Consider the following 27,637-nt stretch of genomic DNA (forward strand, 5'->3'; position numbering starts at 1 on the left):
GGAGTGGAGGTCGCACTCCGGAGTCGCCGGAACCTGAGGAGAGGAGCACCGGAGGTCGGGAGTGAGGTCGCACTCCGGAGTCGCCGGAACCTGAGGAGAGGAGCACCGGAGGTCGGGAGTGAGGTCGCACTCCGGAGTCGCCGGAACCTGAGGAGAGGAGCACCGGAGGTCGGGAGTGGGGATCGCACTCCGGAGCCGCCGGAAGTCGACATCGAGCCAAGGCCGGCCGACGTCATCGAACCTGAGGTCGCCATCGGACCGGAGCCGCCCGAAGCCGACATCGAGCCAAGATTGCCCGACGTCATCGAATCGGAGGTCGAGATCGAGCCGAGGCCGCCGACATCGATCCGGAACCGCCTACCGGCGTCGTCAAGAACTGACCTTGCGCCGAGGCCGCCGACATCGAACCGGAACCGCCTCACGGCGTCGACACGACTCCAGCGTCGTCGGAGCTTCAGAAAAAGGGCAGTAAGTGGAATAGAGGGCGCCTAAGGCCCTGTGGAATCCTGAGAGACTACCCTAGGGGCTAGAGAGGTGCTGGAACCAGCTGGATTGTGCCAGGGGTGAGCTGAGACTAATTCAGAGGGGTTGTGTAGAGTGAGAGAGCCAGGTCTCTAGTATTCCCCCCTTGATCTACCTCAGTTTAGGCCTCAGCCTTGTCCAAGCCAGGGAGTAGACACCCTCAAGCCATCCACCTAACCACAAGCTGTGCCTGGGCCAAATCAGCCCATAGTAATCTCAAATGTGATCTGATTCTATGAGTGTCACTGTCAGCTTTTAATTATTTATTGAGAGCACTGTATTTATTGTATTTAACCTATTTATTGCTTCACTGTATTTATTGTTCCAAAGTATTTATTGTCGCACAATATTTATTGGTTTACAGTATTTATTGCCTCAGAATATTTAATTGCCTGTATGTATTGCACTTATATTTATGCCTTAATTATTTAGGATCACCCCTATTTATTGAATCATTAAGCCAGTATTTATTTGACCTGCACTATTTAGAAAGCCTTGTATACTGTGATTGTGTTATTATTTATTTAATCAGCAACTAAGAGAAAAAGAAGATAAACAGAGATATTTTCATAATTTTTACGGTGTAGAGTCGTTTTTGGAACGGATGCACGCATGGTTATTGTATGGGTATGACGTATGCTTAGCACGGTGCCTGATTCCTGACCACTCGAGCCAAGCTACCACAGTAAATGTCCTGGAAAGACCCAGTTACCACCAACCTCTTCAGGCGTGGGAGTGGGGGATTTCCAACATAATTGGTGTTCAGTGGTGAGATAGAGCTGTGCCTACGTATACTCAACAATAACTGTGGGTAGTCCATAGGCCTACACCGGGAGTTTTCTCAAAGCGGCCTTCCTAATTGTGAGTTTTTGTTTTTCCAAATTTACTCTGGTGGTGGGAGGAGGTATTATATAAGGTACCCCCCTGCATAGTTACTGCAAATAACTGTCCTCTGACCTGAGTGGGCAAGATGGAGTTTGTACTGGAGAATTTAGAAACGTACACTGTGGCCCAACTCAGGGAGTTTTGTCAGCGGGAGGGGGTGTATTGTCCCCCAGGAGCAAAGAAGGGTGCACTCCAAACCAGCTTAAGGGCTTGGGGGGAGGCACGACGGGAAAGCAAGGCTGAGGAGGAGGACAGGGATAGAGAGCCCGACAGTGAGGGAGCTGGTTTGTACCAACCTGAGGTGGGGAACCTGTCAGCGGGGCCCAGGACACTTTCCAGGAAGGGCAGCAGTGCCTCTAGCGGTGGCTTGTCTGAAGTGGAGTTAACAGACCGGAGGGAGAAAAGACAGCTCACATGGGACTTAGCAAGGCTGGAGAAAGAGAAGGAGGAACAGAGGATGGCTCATGAGATAAGGCTGAAAGAGATAGATCTTCAGATCCTGAGAATCGGGGCACACCCTGTACCTAACGGTGGCAGCGAAGAACGAGAGTACACCAGGGAACCCAAACCCTACCTGCCAAAGGACATAGTAGCTAGCTATGGGGTGGGTGACGATATCGCCAAGTGGCTAGCGGCCTATGAGGTCTCGTTAAGGGCCCATGGGGTTCCAGAGAAGTACTGGGGAGGGGGATTGTACAAGTACATGCCTCCAGCTGGTAGGGATGCATTATTGGCCCTCGAGGAGGATGAGCAGACCCACTACCCCACCATGAAACTGGCGCTCATAAGAAAGTTTGGACTAACACCCGAAAAGTACAGACAGAAGTTCAGGGGTAGTCACAAACTGGGCACACAGAATTGGGTGGACTTCCTGGACTATGCAAAGAAGGAACTAGAGGGTTGGATTCAGGGCAGTGAAGTGAGGAACTACGAGGGGTTGTTTGATCTAGTACTGAAGGAACACCTGCTCGAGAAATGTTTCCCTGAACTGCGTCAACACCTGGTGGATAGCAAGCTGACCAATCCCCGGAAGCTTGCTGAGGAGGCGGACATTTGGGCTAGTTCCCGGGTGTCCACAAGGGGGACTGGAGGGGATACTCAAAAGGCCGGACAGGGCGCCCCTCAGAAGAAAGAGGGAGGGGAAAAGAAAAAGGAGTTCTCCAAAGGCCCCCAAAATAACTTCCAAGGGAAGGGAACAGGATTCACCCCTAGGGCTAACCCACCCAGAAACCCTAATCCTGGCCAGAGTCAGCAGCCAAGGGTTGTCCATTGCTACGAGTGCGGTGGCATTGGACACTATAAAGGAGATCCGAAGTGCCTGAAACGACCACCCCCTCCCATTGGAGGAAAGACCCCCGGAGTAGCTAGTGCAGTGCTCGGGGAGGAGATGCCCTTAACTAAGGGAAGGGAGTGGGCGGGAGTCACTTTAGTGTCCCTGGGAGAACGGGAGATGGTTCCTAAGATCCAGGTGCCGGCAAATACCGTAAAGTATGGGCAGTGGGTCACCATCAACGGCCAAAGAGGGGAGGCTCTGAGAGACACAGGAGCCAGTATGACTATGGTACGTAGTCAACTGGTGTCTCCAGAGCAGGTAATTCCCGATGTACTCCACCCAGCCGCGATGGCTGACGGCAGAACAGGCCACTATCCGGTGGCCGAGGTTCCCTTTGAATGGGGGGGGGTTGCAGGTTCACTTCGAGTTGCCGTAAGCCCTGCCGTGCCAGTCGATTGTCTACTGGGGAATGACATGGAGCACAACGCTTGGAAGGAGGTGGAATACCGGACTCACACTGAGATGCTGGGTACACCTGACTGGGCCTGTGTGAGCACAGGGTCCGCGACTACCCGGAGAGGGAGTTCGTTTCGGCTGGAGCCTGGAACAAAGGCCCAGCCAGCTGCCGGTCTAGGGAAGAACCGAGGACAGGAGGAGCCTGCCTCGGCGTCCACACCCCGTAGGACGGATAGGCCACCGGAGGTGGTGGACCAGGAGTCTGCGGTGGGGGATGTTACCAAACTGGGGGACCTACCCATCCCGGCCGAGTGGCACGTGGAGGGAGGCCCGTCCAGGGAGGAATTCTGCCAGGGCCAGAGGGAGTGCCCCACCCTTGAGGGGCTGAGGCGAGAGGCCGAAGCCCAGGCAGCAGGGAACGTTGAAGGGAACTACAGTGTTTACTGGGAGGATGGCCTCCTCTACAGTGAACCCAAGGCACCCCTTCATGGATCGTCACGAGCCTTGGTAGTCCCTCAACGTTATCGAGCCTTCCTTCTGGAGTTGGCTCACGAGATACCATTGGCAGGACACCTGGGGCAAGACAAGACCTTCGCCCGTCTTGTCCCACACTTTTATTGGCCTCAGATGAAAGTGTCGTCCGATACCTACTGCCGGACATGTGTGTCTTGCCAAGCCAGTGGGAAAACAGGGGTGAAGCTGAAAGCTCCCCTGGAACCACTTCCTGTCGTTAGCACCCCCTTTGAAAGGGTGGGCATCGACATTGTGGGTCCGTTAGATCCACCTACTACAGCTGGTCACAGGTTTATCCTGGTTTTGGTGGATCATGCCACACGGTACCCAGAGGCAATACCTCTGAGGACCATAACAGCACCTGTTGTGGCTAGGGCCCTGATGGGAATCTTTACCCGAGTGGGTTTTCCCAAGGAAGTTGTGTCCGACAGGGGGACCAACTTCATGTCTGCGTACATACGGGCGATGTGGAAGGAGTGTGGAGTGACCTACCGGTTCACAACTCCTTACCACCCCCAGACCAATGGTCTGGTGGAGAGGTTTAACAAAACCTTGAAAGGCATGATCAGAAGTCTGCCTGAAAGCCTGCGGAGGAAATGGGACGTCCTCCTACCCTGTTTATTGTTCTCCTACAGGGAAGTGCCACAGAAGGGAGTGGGCTTCAGCCCCTTCGACCTTCTGTATGGGCACCCTGTACGTGGACCTCTCAACCTGGTGAGAGACGGATGGGAAAGAACTCCCAGAAAGCTTCCCCAGGATGTGGTGAGCTACATGCTGGCCTTCCGGAGCCAAATGGCTAAGTTGTGGAAGCAAGCTTCTGACAACTTGGAAGCCAGCCAAGCAGTGATGAAGGCGTGGTATGACCACAATGCTCACCCGGTGGAGTTGGAGCCTGGCCAGAAGGTGTGGGTGATCGAACCAGGAGAGCTTAGCGCCCTCCAGGATCGCTGGTCAGGACCCTTTGAGGTGTTGGAGAAGAAGGGTAAGGCTACCTACTTGGTGGATCTTAAAACCCCTCGTCAGCCCCTACGGGTGCTGCATGCCAACCGCCTCAAACCCCACCACGAGAGGCCCGAAGTCATCTTGATGATGGTGACTGACGGAGCAGAGGACGCGGAAAGCGAGCCTCTCCCTGATTTGTTTGCGTCTCAAGAGAAGGATGGGTCGGTGGAGGGAGTGATTCTCTCCCCATCTCTAACTCCTGAACAGCAGGAGGACTGTCGCCAGGTCCTGGGGCAGTACTCTTCGTTGTTCTCCCTTGTCCCGGGTAGGACTCACCTGTGCGTCCATGACGTGGACACAGGAGACAGCCCACCTGTGAAGTCCAAGATCTACCGGATGTCAGACAAGGTGAAGGCCAGCATTCACAGTGAAGTCACTAAGATGCTGGAGCTAGGAGTGATCGAACCTTCTAGCAGCCCCTGGTCCAGTCCGGTGGTACTAGTACCAAAAGCTGCACCACCGGGTGCCCAACCAGAACTGAGGTTCTGTGTGGACTATCGGGGACTGAATTCAGTGACCAAAACTGATGCTCATCCGATCCCTAGGGCGGATGAATTGATTGACCGGCTGGGAGCTGCCCAATATCTGAGTACCTTTGACCTTACTTCTAGGTACTGGCAGATCTCTTTGACTGATGGAGCAAGGGAAAGGTCAGCCTTCTCCACGCCCAATGGCCACTACCAGTTCTGTGTGATGCCCTTTGGGCTCAAGAACGCACCTGCCACGTTTCAGCGCCTGGTAAACCAGATCCTCACCGGAATGGAGAGTTTCTCTGCTGCTTATCTGGATGACATAGCCGTCTTCAGTAACAGCTGGGAGGATCACTTGCGTCACCTGCAAGCTGTTCTCCAGGCCCTGAGACAAGCTGGATTGACGATCAAGGCCAGCAAGTGCCAGATCGGGCAGGGGTCGGTAGTGTACCTTGGACACTTGGTGGGTAGGGGAGCGGTGCAACCCCTCCAGGCGAAGATCGAGGCCATCATGGCCTGGGAACCCCCCAAGACACAGACTGAGGTCCGAGCTTTACTGGGCCTCACGGGATACTACCGCCGCTTCGTGAAGGGGTACGGTACCATCGTAGCCCCCCTCACGGAGCTCACGTCCAAGAAACAACCTCGACGGGTAGTCTGGACGGAGGCTTGTCAGCAGGCCTTTGTGAGACTGAAGAAAGCCATGTGCGAGGCCCCGGTCTTAAGGGCCCCAGACTTTTCCAAGGAGTTCATTGTCCAGACGGATGCATCAGAACATGGCATTGGGGCAGTGTTATAGCAACTCAATGAAGAGGGTCTGGATCAACCCGTGGTCTTCCTATCCCGGAGACTACTTCCCAGGGAACAGAAGTGGAGTGCAATAGAGCGTGAAGCCTTTGCAGTGGTATGGGCTCTGAAGAAGTTGCGGCCATACCTGTTTGGCTCGTACTTCCTGGTTCAGACCGACCACAGACCCCTTCGTTGGCTGATGCAGATGAAGGGGGAGAATCCCAAGTTGTTGAGGTGGTCTATTTCCCTACAGGGAATGGACTTTCAGGTGGAACATCGGCCTGGAGTGGACCACGCCAATGCAGACGGTCTCTCAAGGTATTTCCGCCTTAGTGATGAGAACTCCCAAGGGGTTGGGTAGCTCTCCCCACTTTCAGCTGGGGGGGACGCGTGTTAGACCTGTCAGCCCTGTGGGTGGTCCCTCCTCTCCATTCTTTATTTTGTCCCACTTTTGCCTCAAACCCGGTTAGAATTTTTCCTTTTTGGGAACCACCAGACTTTTTAGTGTTGCTGCAGATTCAGGGAGCCATTTTATCTACCCCTGGAACTTCTGTCTGAGGGCCTGGAGCACAAAATGGTGGCCACCTGTGACATCACCAGCACCCTCTGGAACCTACTAGAACCTTCTGCAACATTCTGTAGCCCTGTGACAGTTGGAGGCGGTTTAGAATGTTGGGAAGCTAAGACAGAGAGTTGGCAGTTGGAGCTGGCAGTTGGCACCTGACTGGTGAAGGGAGAGCAGCAGAAACTTGAAGGAGGAAGGAGTGAGGCAGCAGGGGTGGAAACTTGTGCCTGGAGTGGGGTCCATAAACCCACCCTTGATACTAGTCCCTACTGACTGAGCCCAGCCTGGAGCCCTGTGTGGGAAGAAGCAAGAAAAACCATCTTAAGGACCTGGACAGCAGGAACAGGCCTTAGAAACCAAGAACAGCAAGATCCTGACCTGGATACTGGTTTCCCTGGAGTCCGACGTCGAGAAGCCTGAGACCCGGAGCCCGAGGTGGAGAAGCGGCGCTGACTGGAAAAGCAGACGTCGTACCCGGAGCCGCCAGAGGTCGAGAGAGGGCGCCGACGGAGGTCGTAGAGAGTACCAGAGGTCGAGGAGGAAGTCACCCGAGGTCGAGTGAGCGGCGTCGACGGGGGAGTGAAGTCCACCCTCCGGAGTCGCCGGAGACCGAGGTGAAGCGTGCCGGAGGTCGGGAGTGGAGGTCGCACTCCGGAGTCGCCGGAACCTGAGGAGAGGAGCACCGGAGGTCGGGAGTGAGGTCGCACTCCGGAGTCGCCGGAACCTGAGGAGAGGAGCACCGGAGGTCGGGAGTGAGGTCGCACTCCGGAGTCGCCGGAACCTGAGGAGAGGAGCACCGGAGGTCGGGAGTGGGGATCGCACTCCGGAGCCGCCGGAAGTCGACATCGAGCCAAGGCCGGCCGACGTCATCGAACCTGAGGTCGCCATCGGACCGGAGCCGCCCGAAGTCGACATCGAGCCAAGATTGCCCGACGTCATCGAATCGGAGGTCGAGATCGAGCCGAGGCCGCCGACATCGATCCGGAACCGCCTACCGGCGTCGTCAAGAACTGACCTTGCGCCGAGGCCGCCGACATCGAACCGGAACCGCCTCACGGCGTCGACACGACTCCAGCGGCGTCGGAGCTTCAGAAAAAGGGCAGTAAGTGGAATAGAGGGCGCCTAAGGCCCTGTGGAATCCTGAGAGACTACCCTAGGGGCTAGAGAGGTGCTGGAACCAGCTGGATTGTGCCAGGGGTGAGCTGAGACTAATTCAGAGGGGTTGTGTAGAGTGAGAGAGCCAGGTCTCTAGTATTCCCCCCTTGATCTACCTCAGTTTAGGCCTCAGCCTTGTCCAAGCCAGGGAGTAGACACCCTCAAGCCATCCACCTAACCACAAGCTGTGCCTGGGCCAAATCAGCCCATAGTAATCTCAAATGTGATCTGATTCTATGAGTGTCACTGTCAGCTTTTAATTATTTATTGAGAGCACTGTATTTATTATATTTAACCTATTTATTGCTTCACTGTATTTATTGTTCCACAGTATTTATTGTCGCACAATATTTATTGGTTTACAGTATTTATTGCCTCAGAATATTTAATTGCCTGTATGTATTGCACTTATATTTATGCCTTAATTATTTAGGATCACCCCTATTTATTGAATCATTAAGCCAGTATTTATTTGACCTGCACTATTTAGAAAGCCTTGTATACTGTGATTGTGTTATTATTTATTTAATCAGCAACTAAGAGAAAAAGAAGATAAACAGAGATATTTTCATAATTTTTACGGTGTAGAGTCGTTTTTGGAACGGATGCACGCATGGTTATTGTATGGGTATGACGTATGCTTAGCACGGTGCCTGATTCCTGACCACTCGAGCCAAGCTACCACAGTAAATGTCCTGGAAAGACCCCGTTACCACCAACCTCTTCAGGCGTGGGAGTGGGGGAGTTCCAACATAAGGGCATTGACATTTTTTTCCAGCCATCATCTTGAAACTCTCAAGTCGGCTGTGACTTTGAGCCCATAGGGGACACCCTCAGAGGTGCCCGACTCGAGGGCAGTGTTAGGGGACATCCAGTCCCACACCAGGAAAAAAAAACCAACATCGGAGAGCGACTCTCGAGTAATAAAAGATAAGAGAGTCTGGCGAGCGGACATTTTAAGTATGTGATTGATTCCGGACTGAAGAGGTACCAAACTCTTGAATTCATTCTGACCCAAATGTTTTACACTAATCAAAAAAAAAAAAGGCAAAGGTAAGCACTTTAACAAATGTCTGACCACAAACAAATATCAAGTCATTGTTTCTAACCCCTCCTGTGCATACCTGATGCCAGTGCACTGTGGGGATAGTTTACAGTCTGCGGAAGGGGGCAGGGCCCGAACCCGCCCCCAACACCTGCAGTGCACATCCAAAACCAATGCACAGTGGGTTTAACTGATGACAGGATTAGGGCACAAAGCCTGGCAGCCACAGCCCTGTGCCAAACTTCTACTGCACATGGTCTAGCGCATAGATGGGTTAGTAGATGGGAGACTGTTGGGTGGAGGGGTCAGGCCCACACCCTAAGACCATGCGCAGCAGGGGTTGACTAATAGGGCTACTGCACTTAGCCTGAGCTACTGCACTTGGCCTGACAGGAGATCAGGTCCTATGGCAAACCCAGCTGTGCACAGACAAAGGTCTGAGCAGAAGGGGTTGGCTAGATGGCAGGCCCTCAGCCCAGCTCCCACTGTGCACTGCTGAAGGCCACAAACTGTGGGGGTTGGCTGACGTGGTAGGTTGCGCAGAGGGCCTGGCCCTTAACTTAGCCCCCTCTGTGCAAAGCCAAAGGCGCTGGTTGGCTGCTCACAGTGGCAGCTGTGTGCATTTAAAAAACACTGGTGAAGGTTAGTCCCCACAAAAAGGGGGTGGTGTGTATGTCTGTGTCTTTCAATAGCACAAAATCTATAATCTCAAAAGGGAAACAGCCAAGTGAAATTGCAAAAACAATATTGCATTCAGAATATCACTCCACGTTTTTATAGCAAAATACGCAAACTTTATGGGAAGGCCTTTGTGAAAAGGTCACAGCATGGATGAGGTTGTGCAAGTACAATGTGGGTGTACACAGGAAATGGGCATTGCTAGGTTCCCCTTACCTCCAGTCCGGGGTAGCTAAGAACAACCAGTGAGGCACATGCATTCACATCATCCCCTTTGATGAAGGACAGGTCCACGCCTCCAACTCGCTGCAGCCCAGAGAAGCTAGGGTTCCTCTGCCACTCTTCTGTGTCACCAGTGATTACATGAGACTTCAGCTGGCTTTGCTCTCTAGAACAAGGGAACAGAATTGTGAAAAATGCTTATTCCTCCTTCTACTAAAAACGTCACATTCAGAATACCAAACTTCTGGAAGCGAAAATGAAGCCCAGGTGTACTCAGAATTAATCTGGTAAACTCCCTGCAAACCAAAGGAGACCTAAATCACTCAAGAAGAAAAAATAAAGTTGATGGTCTAAAAGGATGGCTGACATGATAAGAAAAAACATTTGGTGGCCAATGCAAGAACTGCGTTTGTTGTGGGTGAGAGCAGTTCATTAGTGATTTAGTAGATGTCAAAACAAGCAGGTCAAGCATAATCCAAATACTACTAAGCAAGTACAATGTACAGCAACATGAGAGCGGCACAAGAGAAAAAGACTACTGAAAAAGACTATCAACTCGTGAAAGCAGAGAACTTAACAGATATTTATAATGCTGGCATGCAGCTATACTTTGACCATAGTAATAACAGCATGAGAGCCAACTGCCACCAAGAACCCTGAGAGGAGTCACTTGTTATGTTATGTTAGTGGTTTGTAAATCGCCTGGTTACTCCAGTCAGTGTCTCCCCGCACTATGATGCCTCACAGAGAACTTAAGGGCCCTGCCCTAGGCGTACTGACCGTTTTGCTTGAAGAACCAGGTTTTAGGTTTTTTTGGAACAAGATCTCGGCAAGTTCAATTCTGAGTTACAGAGGCATGGAGTTCCATAGTTTGGCAACCAGAAATCTGATGCAGCTGCCACCAAGACGAATTCTGTAAATCCGTGGGATCAGGTTCAAGGCAGTGCCTGAGGATCTGAGTTGTCAATTAGGGAGGTATGCTTTGATCAATGGAAAGAGGTAACGAGGCCCCTTCCGGTTGAGTATTTTGTGAAGGAAGCATAATGCTTTAAAGGATCTTCTGTCCCTCACCGGGAGCTAATGAAGTTGCACACGTGCGGTGCCCAGAGTGCGGGGGGGGGGGGGGTCTCAGAATGTTCAAAAGCAAATGGGCAGCAGCGTTTTGTACTCTTTAGAGCTTTCTCAGTCTGCCTTTCGAGCTCCCTAAATAGAACACATTGCAGTAGTCCAGTCGAGATATCACTAGGGCCTGGGCAATAGTTTTCTTAGCTGTTTATGGAAGAAGCCCCAGAATTTTCTGGAGCATTTTCAGGACACCAAAACAGGTGCCAACTATAGCGAGGATCTGACTATCAAAGGAAAGGCTAGAATCGAAGCAGCAGCCTAGGTCTTTTACTTTGGATTTGGGGGACGGAATGGGGCCCAACTCTTTTAGCCACCATGCTAGGGTCCCGATTGATGGTTGTTTCCTTACCACTAGGATCTCTGTTTTCTCTGCATTAAGTCGCAGGCAGCTGAGATCCATCCATTTAGTCAAGTCTGCCATGCAATTTTTTTAATGGTCAGCAGTGCTGCGGTCATTCTGCGTCAGGGTAAGGATCAGTTGAGTATCGTTAGCATAAGACACCATCCTGACACCATATCGCTCAATTTCATCTGTCAGCGGGTGCATGTAAATTTGGAACTAGGTCAGGTTTAACGCTCAGCCTTGAGGCATTACATTCTGCAGGGAAAGGTTACGGAGGTACAGAGTTTCTGGAATACCTGAAAGGTACGGCCGTGGAGAAAGTCAGTAGGCCACTCAAACGGTCTTCCCCGATGCCCTGACTCCATTGCCGACTCAGTAGTAGACCGTGGGACACAGTATCAAAGGCTGCACTAACGCGCACGGTCCTGCCCTCATCGGCAGTACAGCGTAGGAATTCAGAGGCAAGAAGAGGAGCAGATTCCATACAGAAAAAGGGTCTGAATCCAGACTTGTAATGGGGCATCTAATAAACGCAATATAAAGACAATAAAACACTGATGAAACCAAAAACCATCAAACAGACACGAGATCACATTTGAATAAGGAAACATTTAATGATCAGCACTTGCAGCAGTATAATATTTTCTCACAGGCAATCATAGCCACTGAATCGAACAGGTCTTTCCTGGACTGCAATGATTGCACAATAGTTGGCCAGCAAATCAGGATAAAGTCCTATGGAGCTGTCGTACACAACAACCTAAACTATGATTCAGAATATAACTTTGATACTATGACCGACGTAAACTTGAAGCATTACATATGAGTGCAGCCCAACCACCCAAAAAGCACCCCACCTACCATATACAGAATTTCTAAAGAAGCAAAAATGTATATAGCAGGGAAATAGACAAAAGCAGCCTGATAGTACACGGCGGAGCAAAACTCGGGCTGACCTTACAAAACATTGGTAAAACCCATCCAGGATAAGTAAAGTGGCAAAGAACAATATAAGTGGCATAGCTGACAAGGAAAAACACACACTCTAAATTCCATATAGTTTAAAGTGCGACTTAACCAGTCAGTATCAGGATGCTTTTAACACAGACAGAAATAAACACCTTTACACTATTTGCTTCGTGGAACAGATAGAAATTCCTTGAACGGCTTCCTGAATGGAATTCTACTGACATAAATGCAAGTGATGGGGATAAATTAAACAATTCCATCCACCAAGATGTGGATCCTAAGGGTCACTGAACCACGGGGACTTGAGCTACATTTCACTGATAAGGCCTGCCCAAAAAGGCTAACAAGAGGACTGTGATTGCTTGTGTTTCTACTCCAACTACTCCAACTTTCTACTAACTACAAAATTTCTATCACAGTCAGTGCAACTTAAGAAAAAAACTACTAATACACTCACACGGGGCGTGGCTTGGCCGGCTGCAAGATATCCGCACTCTAAGTGGGCTCTGCCGGCCAAGCTCAATATCCGTCAGAATCCTGCAGACGACGGCAATTCAACCGCCTACAACCAGCGTTTCCCATTTCGTTATTACCCGAGGCATCATTCGGTGCTGCCCGTGCTGCCCCTACTCCCCGGAGTCTTGTGAGGGCTGAGAGCTGCGGCGACGGGCCTGCACCTCGCGGGTCGGCAAGGCCCGGCCCTTCTTCCTCTGCTGTCTGGCTGGGTCGCCTGGGGCTCCGTGCCGCCTGGGGCTCCGTGCCGCCTGAGGGATTCCGGAGGATCCTGGACTGTTTTACCCGATGAGTGCCACTGCCGCTGGGGCTCTATGTGGCGGGGTTGGGGGCCCACGAGTTGTACCGCCCGGCCCTTGTGCGATTCCGGTGCCATTTTCCGCTCCTTCTGGCGCCTACTCCGTCAGCTCCGAGCTCCCGGGCCTAAAGACAGCAGTGTGCCCCCCGTGTCTCCCCACCGCGACTGCCCCAGACTGGCACACGCTCCCGGCCACATTCCCGCTGTGCTGTGCGGGGAGCTCTGAACCCGCACGCACCTCCGTTGCCTCCTCCTGCGGCCCGTGACGCCTCAACCACATCGCCCCCGGTAACGGATAACTGGCGCCATATCTGCTCGCTCTGGTCTCCCCAGCTTTGGCTACCGCCTACGTCGGGCTTGCTGCCCTCTGCTGCGGACCGGACCTGCATCGGCCCCGTGATTTACTTTGGGCTGCTGTGCGGTTAGCCCTGAGCCTGCACTCACCCCTGCTGCCTCTTCCTGTGGCCCTACACGCCCTTCCTTCACGGCCTCTGCCTTTAGTATCTGGTGCTACTCCCGCTCTTAGTGGTGCCTGGCCCTGCCGCTGCTACATCCCACCTTGGGCCTGCTCCCCTCCTTCCCAGGCCGGACCTGCATTGGCCCCGAGGTCCACTCTTCGCCTGCTGGTGTGTGCCCCTGTATGGCCTAGGGACTGCCATCCTGGAACTTTTGAGTCCGCCTCTGCATACATTTGCTGCGGCATTATCTCGGCACCTTCAGTCTATGGTGACATCTTATTAATGCAAGCATACCTACGGTGGCGGCTCCTGCAACATAGCCTGAGTGCAGTGTGGCGTGTTGTGTGATCTCCGGCGCTCTCCTCCTGCTCTGCCGCTAGCCAAGCTCTGCCGCCATCGGCTCCGGGGCGCTGGCCCCACACTGGACAATGTAGATTTTCCACAGCCTGATGAGCAGAAAATCTGGATTTTATTAAGGACACGGAGGCTAAGATTATACAATTTACAACTTCAAGAGACACTATGTTCCATACCCAAACTGATTTAGACTCCTTAGTAGAAAATAAAGTAGAACACATAATTAATAGGGCTTTAGGCAAATTGATGGGGTCGCTCGATGAAACCATCAATAAAAAATTAGAAACCCTCTGTAATCAACCTGGATGCAATTGACCTCTCTTCTTGGTGACCTGTGGGCCCCTCTGATACCTAATCTGCTCTCAGCCTAAAGTGTTGTGCTCTTCCTGTATCACCCTGCTGAGCTGCCGCCCTGGCTCCTCCGCCATCTGCCACGTCCTTTCACCACCACACTGCGTCCACTACTAGCTGTGATTGACCGCTGCTACCCCCCAGTGCTGGTGACCCTGCCACCTCTCCTGTTCAGCCTGTAACTGTTGTGTGGCTGTGCCTCGCCTGCTGCGCTCTTCAATGCTGTCCCTATTGGGCACCATTTCCCCCTCCTGCTCCCTGGTGATACCTCCTGTCTGATTCTGACCGCCATGGGGAGAACTGATCCTAAGCAGCCCAAAATCTCCTTTGACCAGCGCAGATCAACACGCCAGGACGGTGCGGCATCGGACAGTGGCGACCCCGTGGCCATCATGGAGGCCCCCCCTGCGGCGACCCCGTGGCCATCATGGAGGCCCCCCCCCCGCTCGCGACGATGATCTGAAGGCGATTATGCTTCATGTCAAGTCCATACTGCTGGGGAGCCTACTCAGGATGAGACCACTTAAGTATACTTTGGGAGGAGTCAGCGCTTGCACAATGTATTGAGAAGCTGTCGGGTAGTCAGGGCGGGAGCATGGAGAGCCTATGGGTGGGGACATGGAGCCTCCGGGCCTTTGTGAACAATGATGATGTCTTTTCTATTGCTTTGAGCTAGGCTGTCTCGGACCACGGGGTGATTAATATCCAAGTTTAAGAGGGGGTGACGCGGGCACACTGACGGGGGGGGGGGGGTAGAGAGGGTGGTAGGGGGGGGGGGAGTTAGGGCAGTAAATGTTGAAGAACCGGTTTCTCCTGATATGAACATTGATGGTTGGGTCTTCTATAAGATGCTATTGTTTGTAACAGTAATTTATCGGTCCGCTGGTTGAAAACTTAATAAAATACTTTAAAAAAAAATGCTTCATGTCAAGTCCACGGTCACCGGAATCGCGGGCACAACTCGACCAACTGTCCGCCCGCCTGGACTCGGTTAAGGCCCGTGTGGACTCTCACGACACCCGCCTCCTGCACGTTGAGTCCCGGGTTTCTGACGCTGAGGATGCCGCCACTCATGACCGTCAAAAACTACTGCAGATGGACAAAATACTTGAAATTATTCAGAATAAAAATGAAGATTTGGAGGCTCGTTCCCGGCGGAGCAACGTCCGCATTACGGGAGTACCCGAATCCACCAATATTTCCCGCATGGAGGATTTCGTGGAGCAGCTCATCAGGGAACTCTTTGGTGACATCCTCTCCTCCGTCTTCATTGTTAAGCAGGCACATCGCTCTCTCGGTTCACACCCTGGCCCTGGATTACCGGCTCATCCCATCATTGCAAAAATTCTAAACTTCAGAGACCGCAACGCCATCCTCCGCGCAACACGAGACAGGGGCAAAATAAATCACCAAGGCAATTCGCTCTCATTTTACTAACTATACTATTGCAGTCCAGGCAGCTCAACGTGAATTCCTTCCATCAAAACGGATCCTTCAAAAACACGAAGTCTCTTACTCATTGGCGTACCCAGCAAATCTGAGAGTCCGACAGGGAGCAAAAACGCTTGTATTTCCGGATCCTAAAGACGCTCTCGCTTTTGCCAAGAAACTCGACAAATCACTTCGTACCTCACCATCTAGCTCTCAGACTGCTACACCTGACCACCTCAGTGACAATGATTGACTGGTTGTGTTTTTTTGGTTTCTTACTATCTGATCGTTGTCTGAAGCTCCTGTAGCTTGGCCACCCTGCTTCACTGCGGAGGTGTTCGCTGAACCCTGCCATGCCCTTACGGGATAATTCCCCTACTCAACATGGTTTCCCTTCTTCCAAGTTGCGGGCTCCTGGGGTGGGAATGGGTGGTATCTCAGCCTGATTGGGGGGTTGGAGGGGGTGCGGGGGTCGAGGGTCTTTCGGAAATGTTTTTGGGTTGTGGGGGTGGGTCGGATGGGATTGGGGGTTTGTTTGGTAATTGTTGCCCCCTTCTGGGGCTCCTGCACTGCATTTTGTATGGTGGGTTAGCGTGGGTCAGGGCGGGGGGGTAGTTTAAGTATTCTTGTCCTTATTTTTTGTATCTCCTCAATATGCATCACTACACTGCTATGCCTAATCACTGTACTGTGTTTGTACAATGCACCTCACCCTTTCTTAGGTTGGCACTCTTTAGTTCGGCGCCGACTGCTTCTCCCCTTTCCTCCTACTAGTGGTTTCCCCCATAGCTTTGCCATACACGCTCGCAAGTACTGGCTGGCTTCATAGCACATTCCCTGCGACTGCCCCGTCCATTGTTCCTCCAGGCATGCTTGCCCCGTCGCACACACCAGCTTACGGCCACAGACTGAACTCACTGCCCTGCACTCCATTTCACCCTGGTCTAGCGTAGTATGACTGACACCATATGCTGGACCTGGAACATCCGCGGTCTTTATGACCATCAGAAGGCCAGGCTTATTCACTCCCACCTACTCCGGCACAAAGCTGACATATGCCTATTACAAGAAACCCACCTGTTACTTGCGACCTCTACTAGACTTCAATCGCGATACTGGGGCGAATCACACTCCTCTTTCTATTCCTCCTATTCCTGTGGAGTGTCCATCTTGATAAGAAGGGGGCTCCCATGGAATACGACTCATGTTCTTACTAACCCTGAAGGACGTTATGTCATATTGCATGGCTCCCTGTTGTCTCAACCTATGACGATCGCTGCTGTGTAAGGCCCTAACTCAGACGACCCTGACTTCTTTACTCATATATGGCATCTAATTTCATCCTTGAGTCCCGCGGCACTTATTTCGCTATATGATGCATGGCGTCACATGTGGCCCGAGGCTAGAGAGGGCACTTGCGTCACTAGTGCCCGCAGCTGCTGGTCTCGTATTGATCTTTGGATCACCTCCCCTGATGTTCTCACCTGGCTAACCTCTGCTACCAACATGGCACGTACTCTTTCTGATCATGCGCCAGTCCAGCTTCGTCTCCGCCTTCCCCACTTTCCTCAGCGTGCCTTCACCTGGCGGCTTCCTCCGAACGCTCTCCGTGACTCCGTCTTCTGTGACAAGATCCAAACCGCGATCTCTAACTACTTTGACTTGAATGTCGGCTCTGTAGATTCAGCATCCACTTTGTGGGAAGGCTTTAAGACTGTGATCCGCGGTGAGTGTATCTCTAAACAATCTGGTGTCCTTTGCTCCATCCGCTCCGCTTTAAATAAGCTTGAATCTGAGATTAAGGCTTTGGACGCCGCACATGCAACCCACCAAAGCTCTGAGACTCTCGCTCGCCTGTGGGAAAAACATACAGAATTCACTGAGGAAGCTAACCGGGAAACCTCTTTCCTTGGCAGGGAGGCCCGGGCTCGCCGCTTTGGTGAGGGCGATTGGCCTGGCAAGACCCCGGCCAACCTCCTTCGTCCCCCATGTGCAGCGTCGTATAGTGCGGCACTCCGGGACGGTGGCCCCACCAGAACTACCTCCCCTGAGGAAATTAAGACTCGATTTACGGACTACTACTCGCAACTCTATACCGCGGGCTTCACCCCCTCGCGTGAGGATTTTAACCAATATTTTGATACCATCGCACTGGTTTGGCTCGAGGAATATCATCATAAATTTTTAGATGAGCCCTTCTCTAAAGAAGAAATACTCGCTGCCATAAATAGCTTACCCAGTGACAAGGCTTAGATGGCCTTTCCGCCTCGTTCTAGAAGACCTTTGCATCGCTCTTGAGCCGCATCTGGCCGTCATGTATAAGGACTCCTTTGACAATGGCCTCCTCCCGCAATCACTTTGTGAGGCAATGATAACGCTTTTACTTAAGCCGGACAAACCACCTGATTTCCGCGATTCATATCGCCCCCTCTCTTTAATTAATACTGACAATAACATTTTTGCTAAGTTACTGGCCTCCCAACTCCTCCTCCTCATGCCCACCATCGCTCTCCTGGACCAGTTCGATTTCATCCCGGGCCGCAACACATCCCACAATCTCCGTACAATCTTCTTGGTCCTTCATCAGATTAATCCTAGCCTTCCCGCAGTTGTTGCTTTACTCGATGCCACTAAGGCATTCGAAACACTTGAGTGGCCTTTTTTTATTCTTTCTTCTACCGCGCCTCTGCTTCAGCAACATCTTTATTTGCAGGATATCACTCCTCTATACTAGCCCTTCCGCCCGCCTTCGGATCAATGGTCAGATTTCCGATCCTATTTTGATTGAGCGCGGCACCCAGCAGGGGTGCCCGCTCTCCCCTATGCTCTTCACTACCCCTCGCTGCCCGACTCCGGCAACACCATACTCAGAGGGGCATCGGCTTCTCAGCCCGTGCCCTCTTGGTCTCTATGTATGCGGACGATATTACACTGTATGTCCGCCATCCCCAAGAAAACCTCAGCCCTCTAGTACGCGAGATAATACGGTTTGGTGGTCTCTCCGGCATACAGGTGAACTGGAGTAAGTCAGTATTGTTCCCGCTCGCAGATGCCACCAAGCCATTTACTCCGGACTTTCCTTTCGTATGGGCCTCCGGCCCCACTCGCTATCTAGGTATTTGGCTGAGTAGGGACTTGGATGACCTAGGGCGGGCCAACTTCGGACGCGCAGTGGCCTGGCTTGGGTCTCAAATACCTCAATGGAATCGGCTCCCCCTGTCACTGGCCGGTCACATAGCAATCGCCAAGATGGTGGTCCTCCCGAAATTCCTCTACCTCTTTTTGAATATCCCCATGCCACTAACTGCTAATTTTTTTCGTAAAATCCGCTCCCTGATCAGATCTCTCGTCTGGGCCGGCAAGCAACCCAGGATTGCATACGATATCCTTACTCTCCCCATGTCGGTTGGCGGCATGGGAGCTCCCAACTTCAAACTTTATGCCTTATGCGCCCAGGCCAGCTTCTTGCACTTTTGGATTCACCCCTCCCCTTATCAGCCGCACGTCGTGGTCGAGGCTGACCTTGCGGCCCCATGGCCGTTGAACACCGCCCTTTTTGCCCCGGCTGTTCGCCCGCGAGCTGAGGTGGAAACGGTTGAAACACTGCGCTGGGCCTGGCTGGGACTACGTCGCCTCTCCAATTTCCCTATGCTATCAGCTAATGCTATGCCAATTGTACGTCACCCTACCTTCCCTCCTCTCCAACCATCTGGCATGTCCAAGCACGCCACCCGTCTGGGACTGGCGACACTGGCGGATCTATATCCTGGAAACACTTTCTATTCTCTACCTGCTTCCTCTGGCCCTCTGTACACTTTGCTCTTTTATCAGCTGCGGGCGATCTGCAGAGAGTTACATCCCACGTTTCCCCAGCCTCCTCCGTCGATGTCCACCCCCCAGAAGCTGGTGACCAAACTATACGCAATTACCCTGTCGACCGCCTCCATCTCCACTGATCGCGCCCGTGTGGCTTGGGGTGAGGATCTTGGTGAGGTCATTTCCGAAGCCGACTGGCTCTATTGCTGCAAACAGACTAAAAAAACCTGTCTCCCAATTATCACCTCTGTCTTATACACTTTAAATATTTACACAGGTTGTATCGTACCTTCGCTCAGCTACATAAACTGGGACTCATCCCAGACGACAGGTGCCTGTGCTGCTCTGTTCCCGCTGCAGATTTCGCTCATCTGGCTTGGTTGTGCCCTAGGGTGTCTGATTTCTGGAGGGAGGTTTGTGCAGCTATCTCTGAGATTACCTCTACGCCGGTTCGGCCCGACCCACCGTTGTGCCTGCTGGGCTTTGTTAAATTTTGTCCGGAGGCCTCTCGCTGACTGGTCGCAATGCTGCTCGTTTGTGCTTGGAGTAGGGTGGCCATGTGTTGAGGGCGCAGACCGGCGCCTAAGTTTGCCCAATGGCTTGAAGATGCCTCTAGATGTCAGACCCTACTATCGGAATTCTGGGACCTTATGCCTGCCAGATCTCGTCCTCTCGACATATGGGGCCCCCTGGTGATGTACCTTCATACCCGTTCACACCCTATACGGACTGCCAATGCTGGTCAGTAGCCACTTCATTCCCTGTCCCCGACGCTCTCGAGCCGGACCTGCTCCCTCCTCTAAGGTGCTGACATCACACTATGCAGTTATGTATGGCTTAATGGTGCGGTTGCCGTATTGTACAAGATAATGCCTTTGTCTGATCGGTCTACTTCTATTTGTGATGTGCTCTGCAAATGATCCACCATGTATGATGTTCTGAGATTTGATGCAAAATTGTATTCTGGTAATGCTGAATTTTTCAATAAAGGTTTTGAAAAATCAAAAAAAAAAAAAGAACAAATTACTAATACAAATGTCTTATTTTACAAAAATGTTTGTTATTCGTACCTATGATGACTTCAGTCCATATTAAAACATTGGTATGATTATTCATGGTGAACCATTAGTCACAGTACAATCCAGAATGTTGCCCTCTTGTTAAGTGGGAAAGTTGTATCACATCATGTTTTGATGATGTACCTTGAAGTTTACAATGGGACTCTTTGAGCTGATTAACATCAGGTGAGTCTTGCTCAAGTTCAGTGACAACCACTCATGCTGTAATTACTTGAACATGCTCAGTACAGATACACAAATATATTTCTGGATACCAATTTACTGAAAAAAGACCAAACAAGTGTGGTTGGCTTAGCTGAAAATATATAATCCAAGCTAAACCATAAGGTCACCTAAATGTTTTACATACATGAATGTTGTGAAAAGAGCCGATCGGGGGGGCACCCTCCACTTCAAATGTGAAGGGGGCCTTTAATTATCTCCTCGTCCATCTTCTACAAACAGCGCTTAGATTTTGAGCAATTCCCTTAACGATAGTTAAGCCGCCTGAAGGTAGTTCCCCCAATATGGCTGTCATTACCCAGAATGCCAAACAGGAGGAACTTCCATCATATGTACTCTTTCTTTTTCTGTTGGGGCAGGATGATTCCCTTCCAACCAAATAGGACTTTTTTTATTCAGCATTGTATATCGTTTAACAAGTCTTTCCTTTCATGCGAAACTTGCTATAGCAACCTTGTTGCACTTAAGGGTACAGTCTAAACAGCCTAGCTGAGCCGCGGCCCATTAGTCTTATTTTATTTGACTCGCAAAGTGGTCTAAATGTAATGGCTATTTTAGACCATAACTCTAAGCGCAAAGGTCTTTAGGCTTACACAGGTATCATTAGTATAACAGTTTATAGACACATCGTCTATGCCTGTCTATACAATGGCGGCTCCCGCGGGAATTGCCATGTGCCATCTGACTCTGTTGCTTAGAAACTGCTCGAAGCAGGAAGCTCCGTCGTTTGTAGTGCATGCTATGATGGAGGACGCTAGTGACCAGTTTAGAGACTCTGAGGTTGTGGGACCATCTAGCAAACCGACTATGACAACTTGGCACATTATTGAGGCTGCGGTGAAGGCTGCATAATGTGCTAAGGAGATGGATTCCCCCTTCACCTGAAACCACCGAAATGCAGGAGACGACAGATCAGACCCTGATGAGGAAGACAGGAGGGGTTGCTTTATTCAAGGCCCAGTAGTGGCTGCGATTTTGGAATAATTTAAACTTTCCACCTCCTGTTCCCTTTGGTGAGGGTGATGATTTTGTTATGCAGTACTAGCTTATGGATCCAGAATATATTCCCCTAAATGGGGCCACTCGTCGAATTCTAACTCCCGAACAGAAGGGGGTGAATAATGAGTCTTTTCCTAGGTTTTTAATTAGGTGCTACACTCTGGAGAAATTTTCGGATAAGTTTGCAGTGGCGATAAAGGTTGATAGGCTTACGACTCGCCACTGTAATTTCCAAGGATGCCCTCCCTAGGGATCTCATGGACAAGAAGATCAAAAGGTTCTATGCTGCGTCCAACTTCTTTATCAGGGATAATGCCTCTACTACTTACGCAGACCAGTCTGTGCTAAGGTTTTCAAACCCTTATGGAAAAAATGCACAAAGTTTTGGACTCCCCTCGCTCTGATGGAGCACCAAGTCCGATTCTTTTGTATATTTCCATTGATTACCAGGAGCGGCTATATTGAGCCACATCTGGTTTCCCTCCTGGAAAGCTGATGCCGCTCAGAAGGTGATCATAATGAAACTACCATTTGAGGGATCAAAAATCATCGGCCAACAGCTTAAGGATGTGGTGAAAAAACCCAATGAAAATAAACAGCTTATGACGCTAGTCTGGTCATTTGCTAGAGGGAGGGTCTTAGGTTCAAGAAGGGGTTTCTCTTCATGTCCTACGAAGACTATTATCAAGCCTTTTCCTGGTGGGGGTTGTGGCCGGTAGACCCCACTGACTGACAAATCCCAGTTCTAACCGGCTTCTACTAACACTCCACCCTCCTCCCAAACAAAGCATGGCTATACTGACGAAGTTCCTCTTGAAGGCTGCCTTTTCGTATTATTCCAGGAGGTTTGGCATCACTCAGTATCAAATGCCTGGGCCCTGTAAGTTGTCTCAACAGGTTACTGAATAGAATTTACGAAAGATCCGGGGACATCTCTAATTCTTCATCCAACTTTCACGATGGCGGCCTTCAAAACGTTTCCAATAACCAGTAAAGGGGACTATTTGGTAGCTTTGGACATGCTGGATGCTTGTCTCCATGTACCAATTCATGTCACTCATCAGCGGTACCTACAATTTGCAGTGAAGGGATAGCATTACCAATTTTGAGTCCTGAGGTTTGATCTTGCTTCAGTGTCAGGAGTTTTTACCAACTATTAGCTCCGTTGGTGGGTATCCTACCTCCTAGGGAATTTCAGGTACAACCCTATCTTGATGACTGGCTAACTGCATTTTCCTCTTTCAATAAGGCAGAAGAGAACGTCCAGCAAGTATGCAACCTACTCCAAGACCATGGCTTCCTCTAGAAATACCATTTGTTTAGTAACTGTATACACATGGTATGAATTTCTTACACATTAAAGCATGGAAGGACAAATGACTGCATTACCTATATATTCACCGCTGACTTTGTGAAAAAATGTGTAATAAGTATATACGACTTATTATTGCATGTATACATTTGACATGAGACTGCACCAGTATATAGTCACCTTAGTGATGTGGTGCTATACTGTAACTATCCATTTTAACTTTCTAATCTTTTTAACTTTCTATGGATTTACTGTTGCTGTTACAAAAATATATGTAATACCATTTCAGTAATAAGCATATACGATGCACTGTTGCTTTGACGCATCTGTCATAAGGTTGTAACTATTCCTCGGTGCAGCCACTGCGGTAATATGGTGATACATTTTAACTCCCTTCAGTAATCCCTGGGGCTTATCTGAGGCATAGACCGCCTGGATGTCGTCAACCATGTTGGTAGAAGGAGAATCACATACCCCGGTAGTGTGCACGCGGATGTGGCATGCCACTGCCTTCTCTTTATCTAGTGGCCCTTAGATGCCACTCATCTTACATTCTTCCAGCGAGCTAAGAATAGTAGGTTGTGGTTGAGGTAAGGAATCTTCTGATTGACGAACAGCTATTGTTAACATAGAAAAATCCTCTCCTTGCCCCATTTGTTAATTTCTAATTATTCTCCCACCAGAATCGAAGGAAATTAAAGTATATAATTCACCTTCTAAATCGCACTGATTAAAAACGCGAGGTGAGTATCCAATAGAGGGTACTAAGTAATCTGATGCCCGCTGTATTTCACTTCACGCACATGCCAACTGATAGATGTTCTTTGGGCTATTTCAGGAGTCACTCTCTATAGAGGACTCCATTTTCAGACGAGCATCCCAGCTGTCTACATATGACCCAATAAGTTCAGCAGGCACTATATATGTTATTTATTCCAACTTGAAATCAAGTGGCACCATTCAACTCCAGATGAGTCACTTAGAGGGTATTATCTCGATTACACATGTGGTCTAAAGTCCAACTACATGTTCTATTACACAGGTTGCTTCACACCCAGTCCTGATGAAGACCCATTATGATAAGTGCCACAATTCTTAAGGGGTGAAACTTTGACGATTTAATTATATTGCCTGTACCCAAGACAAAGTCTGACATACGACAGTGAAGTTTTAACCCATTGCCCCCTACAAACAAGACATTCAAATTTGAGCATCCCGTATAGGCTCATCATTCTATTTCTATGTACTGACTCTGTGAAATACATTGTTGCTCTTGTTTGTATGCAATTATTTACACCTTTTCACTTGATGCACCGCACAAGCTCCATCACTTTGCACTTTTGAAACAGCCTACATGAATATTAATTTATCAATTTTTTTGCACATCTAATTTAAACTGTTTGACTATACCAAACGATGGAAACAAACCATGTGTGTTTTTCATTCCATGCATTAATATGTAAGAAATTCCTACCATGTGTATACAGTAACTAAACAACTGTTAATACAATACCTATTTGGCTCCAGCCTACCAATTGTCTTTTTACAGTAACCAGTACCTAGGTTCTGAGGAGTAAAGGGTTGCCCCATTGAAGCTTAATGTTCCTCTTGAAATACAGCAAGTCTCACATACTTCCCTCTAAAACCATCCAGTCTATTGGACAACTGTTTCACACTGATCTAGGAGAGTCTTTTCTGAGTGCTGAAATCAAATAAGAAATGAATTTCTCATTTTACTTACCTGTTGGGGAGAGCTTATTCCTCGGGAAGACTTTGGCTCAGAAGTCAGGGAGAGATGGCATCCACTCTTGGGGTTGCTTTCACCGATAACCACTAGTTCATCATCTACTTCAACACCGGGATCCTGCATCTCCGGATTACATGGCTCAAATTCCAGTGACTCCATGCATAGGCCTAGATCTACAATGGTGGACCAATCCAATATATCTGGACAGGATACATCCTCTCCACGGATTCCAGGAAAGTGGGGTCGGGTACAGTTCTAGGACCTTCCAACCCTCAGGGCAGATTGACCAGACAGGAGTGGCCCACTTCCTCCAATACGAAGGAATTGGAAGCTAGCCAGAGACCGCTAATACATTTCCTTCCATTGGTTCAGAGCCAAGCAGTCTGTATTCAGAACAACAACCAGATTGTACGAACTTATCACAACCACCATGGATGGACAGTTTCTCCTTTCTCTGGAGATATGTCTTTAGGAAGAGGAGAATCTCCACTCTCTCTCGCTCTCTCAACAATGTATCCTCTGGGGAAGGAGAATGGGCCTGCCAACCTTCTCAGTTGGAGATTTCCCTCATTGGTTTCTGTATGCCATTCACCTTGGACTTTTTAGGAAATCACTCAGAGGTTTGGTCAGCCTTGGCTGGATCTATCTGCCATAGACTCAAACTCCCTTCTCCCTCACTTCAGCAGCCTAATACTGTGCAAGACAGCCTTGCCGATAAGATGCCTTTTCAATTCCTCGGCCTCTGGGTTACTTTGAGGCTGTTTTCCCCTTTCCAACTTACATCCCGAATACTGAAGAAAATTCAGAAGGATCACACCCAGGTCTTTCTTGTGGAGCATGGATGGTCAAGGAGACTATGGTATCCCCTCCACTGGCGGTTTTCCACCCATCCATCAATCAATCCATCCATTGCCTTTCAGCCTTTCAATCCCATGCCCAGATTCTCTCAGGCTGGTTAAAGCTGGGGGCATGGCTATTAAAAGGGTAAACCTTTTGGGTCAATGGTGCTCAAAGGAGATTACAGAATGTATACAGTTCTTCAGAAAGCTGTCTACACTTGAATCTTACACATGCGAATGGTGTTATTTTGAATCCTGTTGAAGGGGCAAGGATCTGTCTCCAAATACCATGTGACCCAGTCAAGATTCTTGATTTTATAACGGACAGCTTTCTGTTGGCCATGGCACTCTCTACCATTACAGCCCAGTGGGCTGCAAGACAAACTTTAAATGTGATAATGCTTATTAGAAATGGGGTCTCTAGTTGTCAATGGTTTGCACCGTTGTCCAAGTAGGGACCCTTCTTTCTAGTAAGGGGGATACACTTCTAAAATAACCCCTGCTCAACCCCTTGGTAGCTTGACACAAACAGACAGGCTTATCTCAGATGCAGTGTGTAAAGAATTTGTGCACACAGAGTAATACAGTGAAAACACTACAAATGGACCCCACACCAGTTTAGAAAAATAGGTAATCTTTATTTAAACTAAACAAGACCAAAACTACAAAAATCCACAATACATATAATAAGATATCCTCAAAAATAGGTTATTCACACAAATCAAGCCTGTAGCAACAAATAATCCCCCTGGAGATATCACAAGATCGTGACAGATGAAAATCCCAAAGTACGGCGCTCACCGCAAGGTGCGCGGTGTTTGGCCTGGAGTTGCACGAACCCCCAAAGAACAATATCTTAGAAATGGTGACAGCAAAGGCGGTGCACGGTGTCAGGGAGGTGATGCTCTGTTGGCACTGGGATGCGTCTGTTCCTTATGACCACAGGAAAGGTGAGGCCCTGTTTTCTTACTGCGATGCAGGGGATGTGAGGCATCCGTTCCTTACTGCAATGCAGGGGAGGTGAGGCGTTGGTTCCTTACTGGTGCCAGGGAGGTGATGTTGTGAGCGTCATGGTGGCGGCGAGGCGGCGGGTCTTTACGACGGTACGGTATCGATGGATTTGGGAGTTATCCACTTCGAGTATCGACTTCGCATTGATGAAGCTCCGGTGTCGGTGAAGTCGGGGCTGTGGTGCGAGTTGGGACGGTGCATCGCGAGAGTCACGAGCGGTGTCCTCGGCTCCAGTGCAGGCATCGACCTCGGTGATGGCTTCGGCAGGCATCGGGCCTACGATGCGAGTCGATGTGGTGCGTCGTGTTCTTCACAAGTGGTGCCCATGGCTTTGGTGCAGGTTACAGCATCGCTTGCCGTGTTGGAGTTGCAATTTCCCTCTGTGGCAGAATGACGGAGGGGATGAAGTCTTTGTGTCCCAAAGACTTCAGAACAGGAGGCAAGCTCTACTTCAAGCCCTTGGAGATCTTCTTCAAGTTGGGGACACAGCACACAGCAAAGTCTTTACTCTCTCCTTGGCAGAAACAGCCACTGCAGACCAACCCCAGACAGCATACAGCAAAGGAGCAGTACTTCTCCTCCAGTTTCTCTCAGCTCTTCTCCTTGGCAGAGGTTCCTTCTTAATCCCGAAGTATTCTAAAAGTCTAGGGTCTGGGCCTCACTTTTTACAGTCAAAACTCCTTTGTTCTCTTGTCGCAGAAAGTGTCTGTGTTCAGCAAAAAACAGTTATGTCCTCCATGGCCCAGCTTCCTGGCAGGAGGTGCAGACAGCATTGTCCAAGGCAGACCAGGCCTATTCAGGTGTAAAGGAAATCTCCTCCCCCTACTGTACATGCAGCCCAGGTCTATTCAGCCCACCTCTAACTCACCCTGGAAAGCCAGGACACACCTCACCCCCCACCCACCCCCAGTGGCTGTCTGATCAGAATGCACAACCCCAAGCCCCTGTCACTCCAAAGCCAGGCAGTCAATACACAAACCTAGCAGAGGCACACTGGATGGCTAAGCAAGAAAATACCTACTTTCTAAAAGTGGCATTTTCAAACCCAGAATATAAAAATCATCCTTACTAAAAGATGCATCCTTATATTCTGAGTTCAGGCATACTACACTTTAACTTCCAATCTTGTCCCAGTGGAAAGTTATATTTATAAGATGTGATAAATAAACTCCCATTCTATTCTATGGGACAA

At 49.9% G+C, this 27,637-nt stretch overlaps 1 protein-coding gene across 2 annotated transcripts in view; it reads right to left on the minus strand.

Annotated features, from left to right (window-relative positions):
- Positions 1-27,637, minus strand: part of ENDOV (endonuclease V) — a 202,229-nt gene that overhangs the window by 130,241 nt on the left and 44,351 nt on the right. Inside the window, exons 1-2 of one of the 2 annotated variants that reach the window (XM_085617424.1) lie at positions 11,340-11,549; positions 9,570-9,741 (exon numbers count right to left, since the gene is read on the minus strand). In XM_085617424.1, coding sequence (XP_085473550.1) covers positions 9,570-9,741; positions 11,340-11,527 — 360 coding nt within the window. In that variant the 5' untranslated portion in view covers positions 11,528-11,549. Of the gene's footprint in view, positions 1-9,569; positions 9,742-11,339; positions 11,550-27,637 lie in introns of those variants that run through there. The other variant, XM_085617425.1, reaches the window with a different exon arrangement.

Source organism: Triturus cristatus, chromosome 7 (assembly GCF_964204655.1).
Source record: "Triturus cristatus chromosome 7, aTriCri1.1, whole genome shotgun sequence".
Lineage (NCBI taxonomy): Eukaryota > Metazoa > Chordata > Amphibia > Caudata > Salamandridae > Triturus > Triturus cristatus.